The sequence below is a fragment of the Acomys minous genome (assembly GCF_964271855.1).
Source record: "Acomys minous genome assembly, chromosome: 6".
In the NCBI taxonomy this organism is placed as follows: domain Eukaryota; kingdom Metazoa; phylum Chordata; class Mammalia; order Rodentia; family Muridae; genus Acomys; species Acomys minous.
This window is the reverse complement of record NC_140487.1, coordinates 38,498,368-38,509,117: the sequence shown is the minus strand read 5'-3', so window position 1 is coordinate 38,509,117 and position 10,750 is coordinate 38,498,368. Positions and strand designations below refer to the sequence as shown.

Sequence of the window (10,750 nt, the reverse complement as noted above, 5' to 3'; positions counted from 1 at the left end):
TTCTGTGGTTTCACTTCTGTCAGGTTTAAAGGCCCCAGAAGCCTCCAAAAGTCAGCTGATGACTTTGTCCTAAACAGAAGAACTTTGGCCAGGTGAACAGAAGGAATGCCTGATCCTCAATAAATCTCCTTTTAGTCCATGGAGTGGGCTGGTTCAACAGTTTCTCTGCCACGTGGCTTAGAATGTCTGTTTTGACAAGGAAAAGAAAACTGGGGATGGAGTCCCACCGAAGCTCTAAAAATGCTTTCATTTTTCATGTTTCTTGGGGTTTTTTTTTCCCCCTCCTAAAATATTTGGCAGGTTTGCAACTGCTCTCTGGCTAGAATCCAATTCTTTTTTTAACCCAACAGTTTTTGCTATTTGTCTTGTTCATTATAATTTGGCCTCATAGTTTCCTGCCTAGAGCTTTCCGTTGTACTCAGTGCTCTCTTTGGATCTCTTTCTCTCTCCCTTCCTCTCTCCTTATCTCTTCACACACACACACACACACACACACACACACACACACACACACACACACACCAATATGTATACTTTGACATTTCTTTTACGAGCCTTCAAAAAAAAAAAAACAGTTAGGAATCTGGGGGTGGGGATGGCGGGAACTGGGGCATCTCTCAGCTGTCAGGTCAGCTCGTGTCTATGAGGTCCCCTCACTCTCAGTCCTCTGTGGCTCTCCTGATAGAGTCCCATGACAATGCATAGTCTGAGCTACACCTGGGCCCACTCTCTTTAGTGTTATTAAGGTATGACTACTCTGTCCCCAAACGAATGACCAAATTGTTTTCAATAGCTGGGTATGAGAGATTTCTAAAAACGCCTTTTTCCTGATGTGGTCATATATTTGGTTGATATCCCAGTAATGCTTTGTTTTATTAAGACAGGGTCTCAGGGTAGCCCCGGCTGGCCTTGCCCAGAAGGCAAGTATTGTAGTATTGTAGGGTTGTAGGGTTGTAGGGTTGTAGTGTTGTAATATTGTAGTAATATTGTATGTAGTATTGCCCAGAAGGAACTCGACCTCTGATCCTACTGCCCCAGTCTCCTGAGTGCTGGGTTACAGGTGCACATGATGTGCCCAGCTGCAATGATGCAGTTTATTTTTTTGGTTGAGTTTTTGTTGTGTTGTTTTGAGTCAGAGTCTCTATATAACCCTGGGTAGCCTAGAACTTGGAATGTAGACCAGGCTGGCCTTAAACTCACAGAGAGATGTCAGTCTCTGCCTCTTGGATGCTAGGATTAAAGTTGTGTGTCATCCCTTCTAGCTGCAATGAAAAGATTAATAGTCAGCCTTTTCTCTGTTAAAATTTTATTTCAGGCTCATGCTTACTTGATGTGCTTAACAGAACTGAGCCGCAAGAAATTATCACTCAAAAGCACCTAGCAGAAAAAGAGACCTACGTAAGAACGAGGACCCAGGAAACACATGGCATCTTACTAGCGCTTATTTCTAGTCGTTTTTGTTTTTAGTTTGTTTTTTGTGGGGTTTTTGTTTTTTTTGGGGGGGGGAGCAGATTTTTGTTTTCTTTTTTAGACAGGGTTTCTCTCTGTAGCCTTGGCTGTCCTGGAACACACTCTGTAGACCAGGCTGGCCTCGAACTCAGAGATACCCACCTCCTTCTGCCTCCTGAGGTCTGGGATTAAAGGCGTGCACCACCACTCCTGGCTCTATTGCTTATTTCTCAGCAGAATAATTTTTAGAAACAAGATGTGAAAAAAAAAATCTCCCCTTCCTCATTTGGCTCATTTACTTGGCTGAAACAGAGCACTGTTTTCTTGGTAACCATGGTGAGCTAATTAGGTTTTTTTGACATGTTATTGACCAATTCTCAAGGTCCTTATTTAGAGTCAATTGCTGAATTCAATTAAAATCTTGGCACTTTACATCTGACAGTTGAATTTTTTTGTTTCTTTTCTTCTTCTTCTCTGTCTTGTTTTTTTTTTTCCCAAGACAGTGTTTCTCTGTGTAGTCCTAGCTATCCAAGGAACTCAATCTGTAGACTAAGTGCTGCTGCCACCTGCACCACCACCAGGCCTTGGCGCAGCAGCTGCTGCTGCTACTGCTTCTTTCTTCTTCTTTCTTCTTTTCCTCCTCCTCCTCCTTCCTTCTCTCTCTCTCTCTCTCTCTCTCTCTCTCTCTCTCTCTGGCTTATATTTTGTTTGTTTTCAAGACAGGGTTTCTCTGTGTTATCTGGCTGTCCTGGACTTGATCTGTAGACCTAGCTGACCTCAAACTCACAGCAATTCAGCAGCCTTGGCCTCTCCCCCAGGGTTTTAGTTGCTATGCTCATCCTGACAAAGGCAAGTCAAGGACAAATAGAGTTTATTGAGATCAGTTAGAGTGTACAGTCCATCATGGTCTGGAAGCGATAGTGGCAACGCCTATCTCCTGCCTAGGCAGAGAGCAGAGACTAACGCTGTTGCTCATCTCTTGTTTTTATATAGTCTGGGGCTCCAGCCCATGAGTTGGTTGCTGCCACTTTCAGCAACAGGAAGGAAATACAGTGTCTGGTACTGGCATGCAGGAGAACTTGCCGATAGGCACTGACATATATAAATGAAGTAAATAAGTCTTTTTTAAAAATACTTTAAAAACTGGGCCAACATGGATATTGTCTGAGAGTCTTCACTAAGCATAGGATTGGGACAGATGCTGGGACTTGCTATTGGGACTCCAGGTGAGAGAGGTATGGGAGAATGGGGAGACAGAAGAACCTAGAGGGTCCTGGTACCCTACAAGGCCATCAAGGCTGGTGGATCTGGACCCAGGGGGGCCTGCACAAACTGCTGTACCAACCGAGGACAGTGCATGCAGTAACCCTAGTCCCCCTATTCGGATGTGGCCAATGGACAGCGTATTCTCCATAATTGTGTGGAGAGAGGGAACTGCCTCTGACATGAACTCTGGTGCCCCCTATTTGACCACTTCCCCTTCGTGTGGAGGCCTGGGGGCACTCAGAGGAAGGGGAAGCAGGCTATGCGGATGAGACCTGATAGGCGGTGATCATACGGTGGGGGCCTCTTCTGTCACAGGCCTAGAGGAGGAGATAAGGGTGAAAGAGGGAGGGAGGGGGAACGGGAAGATACAAGTGCTGGGGTAAAAATCGGGATGTAATCTGAACAAATTATTTAAATAAATAAAAAATGAAAAAGACTTTGGGGTTTTAAAAAAAAAAAGAGCAGTTCCAAACAAAAGGAAGCCCCAAGTAAGTGCTTACGGCACTCTTCAGGAACTAGGGAAGCCATTGATAAAGTCAGTGCGCACCTTTAATCCCAGCACTCGGGAGGAGACAGAAACGGGAGGATCTCTGTGGGTTTGAAGGCAGCTTGGTCTTAAGCAGAAAGTCCAAGTCTTTACAAACAAGATAAACCACGCCTCCCCGCCAACAAAAAGCCCAATTTATACTCCAAACTAACAAAAGAACGTAACCGACAAAGGGAGCGCATCAAACCAACAGCCCAAGCGCCTCTGGTGGTCGGAAAGGCTGGGGAGGCGGGGCGTGGGTGTGGGGGGGTGTGGAGGGAAGGTGGTGTTTGAATAACGAAGATTTACGGCTTCTGTCGATGATGCCTTACGGCTCCTGCCGTAAAGGTCGCCTGTGGCGCGTGCGCAGTTCCTCTCCCTTGCGGGATCCGGACGCGGCCGTCTTTTTAAGTGCTCCTCAGTCCGCTGTTCGGTCGTCGCCATGGTGAAGCTGAGCAAGGAAGCCAAACAGAGGCTGCAGCAGCTCTTCAAGGGCGGCCAGTTTGCCATCCGCTGGGGCTTTATTCCTCTCGTGATATACCTAGGTCAGTGGTTGAAGAGATTGGGAGGAGCCGCAGGGCCGGGGTCTGCGAGTCTTGCCTTTTGGTCTTCGGGGGCGGGGAAATAAACCGGGTCACCGTGGTGTCCACGCTTTCTGAGGCTGTCTGGCCGGCTTCGAGAACCCAACTTCGAGGTCCTTCCTTTAGCTATTGGATAGTATTTAACTAGTCCTCATATTCTGTAATTATATGTGTAGGGTTATATGATCCCTAAAGAAAGATACGGGTTTCAGGGCGTTTTCCCCCTGTAGGCTGGCCTAAGTGGAAAAATCAAGTTAAAACGTCACCACCTTTTCGCGTGATTATGACAGTAGTTGGATGCTTAAGCTTTCTTACTTGTATAATGAAGGATTGTAGTCATTTTTTTTTCTCTCTCCAAAAGTTAATGACCCCATTTTGCCGGGAAGGAAAACCGAGCCAAAAAGCCGTACCTTCCTTGCCCAAGTGTCGAGGCAAATATTTTCGCCTAGGGCAGCACACTGGAGCCTTACCCTTTTGCTGGTTAAGTAGTTTTTAAATTTCATTTTAAATCTTGTCAGTCAATAAGGTAAGTCTCAGTCAATAAGGTAAAAAGGAAATAGCGTAGTATTTTAGCTCCAGCTCTCTGGGCTTGAATACGTCATTTGACCTTTCAGAGTGTGCATTTCACGTGTTAAAGCATGACCCTCCCAAGGTGCCGCTTCCAGTTTGTTTCAGATGACTTGCATTATAAAAGATAAACTTGGCAGAGCCCTAAACTAGGCTGGACATTTTCCAGGCAGCTGTGGCCCCTGTAAGCTGTGGTAACCTGGACATTTTGATAGGACTTAAACATTTTTTCTTTAGTAGTGTTGAGACAGTGCCTCATGTAGCTCAGGCTAGCCTGGGTTTCCTGGTTCTCCTCTCTCTCTACCTTCCAAATGCTTGAATTACAGGCCTGCGCCATCACATCCAGCTCTGTCCTCTATTTTGAAATAAAAATACATCTCAGATAGTGACATCATATAGGTATCAAATTAAAGCAAATAATTGTGACGGCGTACTCTTGTACTGTTTTTGTTACTTGTTACATAGCTCTGGCTGTCTTGGAATCACTAAGTAAGTAGACCAGGCTGGCCTTTGCAGCCATCCCTCTGCCCTACCAGCTGAGTGCTGGGATTAAAGGCACGTGCTGGCGGTTTGCTTTCTAGGCTGTGTTGGCCATACAATTCTTTGCCGCCCCCTGCATTTCCGTAGACTCTGTAGGTGAGGCTGGCCGAATTTACAACCCTGTTTCAGTCTCTGGTACAGTCGGAATTACAGGTGCACTGGGCTCTTCTCCCTCGGTGATTTATCCCTTTCTTCTCTCGCTCTCCTTCCTTTCCCCCCTTCTCCCCAAGACCAGGTCCTTCCATGAAGCCTAGGTGGGCTTGGCTGTGACCTCAGGCTCCTGCCTTCAGCGTCCCGATAATGAGTCACAGGTGTGCAGGGCTGTGTCCGGATTGAGATTCTGTTTAGCTAGAAGCTGTAGGTACTTGTCAGACTCTCGGTCTAGCCCTGGATGGTGGGCATTGGTTCTTGTCCTAGGACTTGACATTGCAGTGATTTTTGCCCTGGCATCCAAGTCAGGATATGTACAGTTGACACTGTTCGGGCCACCCCGCCAGTACTTGTCATTGTCTGTCCCGGACACTGAGGTGAAGGTTAATCTCATGTTAATCTCATGTTTAAGCTGTTTTCCAGGGTCTACGTCTCTTCTCATTGAACCGTGAAACTGCAGATTATGTTCTTATGTAGTTTCAGCTTTTAACTTAATTTTTTTATTATTATTATTTGTATTTTTGATACTGTAATGTAGCTCTCCTGGAACTCCCTATGTAGACCATGCTGGCCTGCAGGATCTTCCTGCCTCTGTCTGCAGAGTGCTAAAGGTGTCACACCCAGCTGTACTTTATTTTCAAGCTTATCTTTTAGTGCTTCATAAAGGACAGTATTATAGAGTGTGACAGAAATGACATTGTAATAAAGAACCTGCCTGGATATTTCCCAACAAAAAGCTTTCGTTGTTGTTGTTGTTTGCTTGTTATTAAGACAGCGTCTCACTGTGTTGCCTTGGCTAGCCTGGCTTTTAATTCACAGAGATCCACCTGTTACTGTCTGATTAAAGGCATGTGACATATACCCAGCACAACAATAGGTCTTTTTTTCTTTTTTGTTTTTTTGGGTTGGGTTGGATGGGGTTTTGTTTGTTTGTTTGTTTGTTTTTTGAAAACAGAGTTTCTCTGTGTAGCCTTGGCTGTCCTGGAACTCACTCTGTAGACCAGGCTGGCCTTAAACTCACAAAAATCCACCTGCCTCTGCCTCCTGAGTGCTGGGATTAAAGGCATGAGCCACTACCAATTAGAAAATAATTTTTTATAGTTTCTTGCCTTTCTGTAGCTCTTAGCACATGTTCTGATGACTATATTATGCATTATCTTTTGAAGATGTTCATAAATCAGGCAGCTTTCGGAAATAGTACCTCATCCAGAGACATAGTTCATTATGAAAGGTCTGCTTCCCAAATGCAGGGGTCCCGTCTTCTGCAGGTGCTGTCTGGCCCTGCTTGCTTGGGGCTTTGCATTAGATTGTATCAAATTGGAGTATGTTGATCTAAATAGGTAGATGAATAATAGTGATTTTTCCCTTTTCTACCATGAGTTTTTCTTTATAAAGAGAGTAGTGTGTGGAAGATAAAGTAAGATATCCTCAGGTATACTTTCAGAGAAGCTGTGATGTTCCTTTATCTTTCAGCTCTCCATAGTTTTCCAGTGTGCTTTGGGATTGGCAATAGACCTCGGGGGTGACTGAATAGACAGACGTAGGTCAAGTTAAGCTTAACTCTGCTGATGGCACAGTGGGACAGTGGCCCTGGATGCCACTCCACATTCTGGTGAAAACTAGGAGCCTTGAGCAGCACAGGTCAGCTGAGACAGCTGTCCCAGATTGGATTGAAAGAGATTTGATTGTAGACTTTTTGTCTGCTGGCCTTATAATTGTTTTATTTGAAAGTTTTTGTTTTGTTTTGTTTTTTTCTTTCAGGATTTACGAGGGGTGCGGATCCTGGAATGCCCGAACCATCGGTTTTAAGGTAATGCTCTTGATTATCGAGGGCAGTTATTTCACGTGTGAATTGTTCTGAGTCACTGGGAAGCAGATGACCCGTAGCTTCACCAGTCATGAGTCTTGGGCTGTTGGAAGACAAATTGTGGACTAGTCTAGCTTGTATTAATTACTGTGTTATTGCCTGTGTTGTTATCCTATGACACACATTTTTAAAAGAAAGCTAATTTATCACCTTACCCCGTGAAAGGATAACCTTTTATATCATGTTATAACAGAGATACATAGAGTTTTAGTCTTTTCACCTAAAATTAGAATTGATATCCCATATATTTTCCACCTGTCAGTTACTTAGGCTTCTCGATATTCGTCATAGCAATCAACATTTAAAGCTTTAAAAAATTATTACTATTATTATTTGTATTAGTATTTTGCTTGTACCTACGTCTTTGCACTGTGTGCCTGGTGACCATCGAGGCCAGACGAGGGTGTCAGATTCTGTGGGACTGGAATTACAGGTGTGAACTTCCAGATGTGGGGCTGGGAATTGGATTCTGGTCCTTTGGAAGAACAGCCAGTGCTCATAACTGTTGAATTATCTCTTCAGCTTCCCAAACATTTTGATGCATATAACTTTTATTGCTTTTTATTTCTTTTTTTAAAATTCTCTCTTTTTTTGCCATTTTTATTCTCTTTTCAAATTTTAATTTATTGTAATTTATTCATATTACATCTCGATTGTGGCCCCCCTCACTTGTATCTTCCCATTCCTCCCTCCCTCCCTCTTCCACCCTACTCCCCTTCCCTAGACCTCTGACAGAAGGGGACCTCCTCCCCCACCATCTGACCACGGTCTATCAGGTCTCATCTGGATAGCCTGCTTCCCCTTCCTGTGTGTGCCACAGGCCTCCACATCAAGGGCAAGTGGTCAAATCAGGAGCCCCAGAGTTCATGTGAGAGGCGTGACTCTCTCTCTCCACACACATGGAGACTGAGCTGCCCATTGCCTGGATTTGAACAGGGGTCTAGGTTCAGTGCATGCATTGTCCTTGGTTGGTGCAACAGTGCGTGCCCCTGTGGGTCCAGATCTGCCAGCCTTCATGGTCTCCCTGTGGGGCATGATAAATTCTTAAAAGATTAGTAAATAGAAGTATATGAATATATATAGCTTAGAAAATTCAGTGTCACATTTGTTACCCAGAAATAAGTCTTGTTGGTATTGCATAACTATTGGGGGTTGGTCTGATGTATTTTGATCTAATTAGTAAAAGGTTCTTACACCTGGTCAGGGTAAATTTCATACATAGTGTTTACATATGAATGCTTAGGTATTATGTATATATAATATATGTGTGTATTTATTATTAGTCACTTTTCTATTGTTGAGACAAATAGTTAATACAGATGAAAGGTTTATGTTGGCTCACAGTTTTGTAGGCATTAGGCTATGGTTGCTCGGCCTGCTGCTTTGACCCTGGCCGCACGGTCCGTGGCTGTAGTAGGAGGTAGAGGATGCGCTTCACCTGCTGGTCATGGGAAAGCCAACAAAGGACAGGCCAGTGTCCTGTTGAGGGACGTGCCGCCTGACCTAACTTCCTCCCATAAAACTTTGCCTTTAGGCTCTATCACCTTCTAGTGTTTTCAACAGGCTGGTCAGTAGATCCTTAATATTTGAGCTTTAGAGCACATTGAACCTTTAAAACATAGCAACTTGTGGAAACATGTGTAAATGCTGTATGAATATTCTTGTAAAAAAAAACAAAAAGCAGGTGGGTGTGCTCTGGGAGGACTGGTGGGTACTCCAGGCTCTGTAATGACCACGTGAGCTGAGTGTCAGGCATGCGTTGTGACCCTGACAGCCTTCATTTGATGCATCAGCTATTCGGTTTCTTCAAACCTCCCTCCTAACCACTCCTTAAAGGATGGGCAGAAAATCCAGAGGGTACTCCTTTCTTGAAGTGCTCTTACGAGAAGCACTTCAGATTGTGAATTTTCTTTCTTTGAACTCAAGGCCTTGTGCATGTCAGGCAAGCATTCTGCCATGAAGAGGCACACCCCAACCAATCCCTCTCATTTCAAATTTTCAAATTAGACACGAGCACTTTGCAGTAATATTAGTCATTCACCTGCAATGTGCCGGTTATTTTAGGTGTTTTGTACGTTTTGTCTGTAGTTGTCACTTGAGCACCTCCAGAGCAGAGTTGGTAGGTGGTAGAAATCTCCAAAGCCTGTGTAGCCTTTGCGCAGGGTTGCACAGCCTGCTGCAAGTTCTCCTACTGACACTTCTATGCTGTGGATAGAAATGGTCTCCACTCCTCTACTCGTGGCCTCTTTTTCAGAGGAAATTTTGCTCTCAAAGAGTATCCACCATGTGTGCCCTCCATTTGCCCAGTGTACAGTTAAAGTATTTTCTATAAAAATTTTTCACAAATGGTCTTCACTTTTTTGTTTATTTTCAACACAGGGCTTCTCTGTGTAGCCCTGCCTGTCCTGGAACTCAGATACCCCTGCCTCTGCCCCACACCGAGTGCTGAGATTGCCGCCACCACCTGGCCACACACTGACCACTCGATCACCAGACTCATATTAATGGAAGTTTTACTTGAATGCCTGTTTACAATAGACAGAAAGTTGTTGGATTAAAGGTGTGTTAGGGCTCAACGAGAAGAAACGGGGATTTACAGTTCAATCTCAGGGATCACAGTGGGAACAAAGACCCTGCAACAAAAAACAAACAACTGCATAAAGCTTGGTTCTTCTTCTGTATGTAGAAAGTTTTTTCTTTCAGATTTAATTTATTTTCCCTCTTCATAAATGTTTCAGCCTACTTTGGGGATAAAAGACTGTTCGGTCATCTGGATTTGGAAGCAAGCCAGCGAGGAAGGTGTGGACTCTGGGCGGATAAGAAAGGAGACGTCGTTCCAACACATCTTTAGCAGAGTGCAGCCTGTACTTATGATAGACTATCAAAATAAATATTTTTAGCAATGTTATGTTTTGTCTTTAAACTCTTTAAAGTGTGTGTGTGTGTGTGTGTGTGTGTGTGTGTGTGTGTGTGTGTCTTTGGGGGTGTTTATCTCACACTGTACCAGTGTGGAAGTCAGAACACCTGCTGCAGAAGTTTGTTCTGTCTGCTGTGTGGGCTGGCCTTGTAGCTCTAGATAGAACTTGGTGGAAACGTTTTTCCCTCCTGAGGTCTGGTCTGCCTCGAGCCTTCCTTGCCTTAGATATCATCTGGGACTGTTAGGTGAAAACCAAGCCTTTTATTACATCTTTGTGGAACAGGAAATCTATGTGTGTGCTTGGATACTGCCTTAAAAAGTAAAATCTTTCCCAAGTGGATTCTTGGTTGTTGGTAGTCAAGTGGATTGCAGTTCCCTTTGCAGTGAATTAGCAGCCTCTTGGCCTGCCAAGTGGGGAGGGTGGGAAGGGCTCAGTTTGTGACACACTGGGATGGGCCACGGCACTGACAGGAAGTTCTGACTCTTAAGAAATGAGGGTTTAAAGTTGGCACTGCTAGGAGTGAGAAGGGTGTTGAGAAATTGTGTCTGGTTTATTTGTAGGTTAAATGTCAGTCTAGAATTTTCTTTGGGTCTGAGCAAAGTAGAGCTGACCTGAGAAGAGGCTATACACTGCATATCACAGCAGCACTTTATTCCAGTAGAAGAAAAGGCAGCTAATGGAACAAGTCAGTTCTTGGATACCAGTTTCCTGGGACTTGTATTTTATTTTGACCTTTTTAAGCTTTCGTTTGTTTTTTGAGACAGAGTTCCTCTGTGTAGCCCTGACTGTCTTGGACTTGCTTTGTAGACCAGGCTGGCCTGGAACTCACAGTGATCCGCCTGCCTCTGCCTCCCAAGTGCTGGGATCAAACAGTTACTTTGTGTAG

At 44.4% G+C, this 10,750-nt stretch overlaps 2 protein-coding genes across 2 annotated transcripts in view; one reads left to right on the top strand and one right to left on the bottom strand.

Moving 5' to 3' along the window:
- The first annotated feature begins 3,598 nt into the window (after nt 1-3,598).
- TOMM7 (translocase of outer mitochondrial membrane 7) lies at nt 3,599-9,854 on the top strand. The gene is made up of 3 exons (XM_084785193.1): nt 3,599-3,786; nt 6,841-6,889; nt 9,685-9,854. Exons 1-3 carry the CDS (start codon nt 3,684-3,686, stop codon nt 9,698-9,700), a joined length of 168 nt encoding a protein of 55 aa, XP_084641319.1. The 5' UTR covers nt 3,599-3,683; the 3' UTR covers nt 9,701-9,854.
- Nucleotides 9,443-10,750, bottom strand: part of RINT1 (RAD50 interactor 1) — a 37,966-nt gene continuing 36,658 nt past the window's right edge. The window contains exon 14 of the mRNA XM_084785191.1: nt 9,443-9,579. Coding sequence (XP_084641317.1) covers nt 9,540-9,579 — 40 coding nt within the window. The 3' untranslated portion in view covers nt 9,443-9,539. The remainder of the gene's footprint in view (nt 9,580-10,750) is intronic.

Bases quoted from the DNA above. Each gene is read 5' to 3' on its own strand.
- TOMM7 (XM_084785193.1), top strand. From the start codon at position 3,684: ATGGTGAAGCTGAGCAAGGAAGCCAAACAGAGGCTGCAGCAGCTCTTC. The intron at 3,787-6,840 runs GTCAGTGGTTGA...TTTTTCTTTCAG, and splicing joins TCCTCTCGTGATATACCTAG to GATTTACGAGGGGTGCGGAT.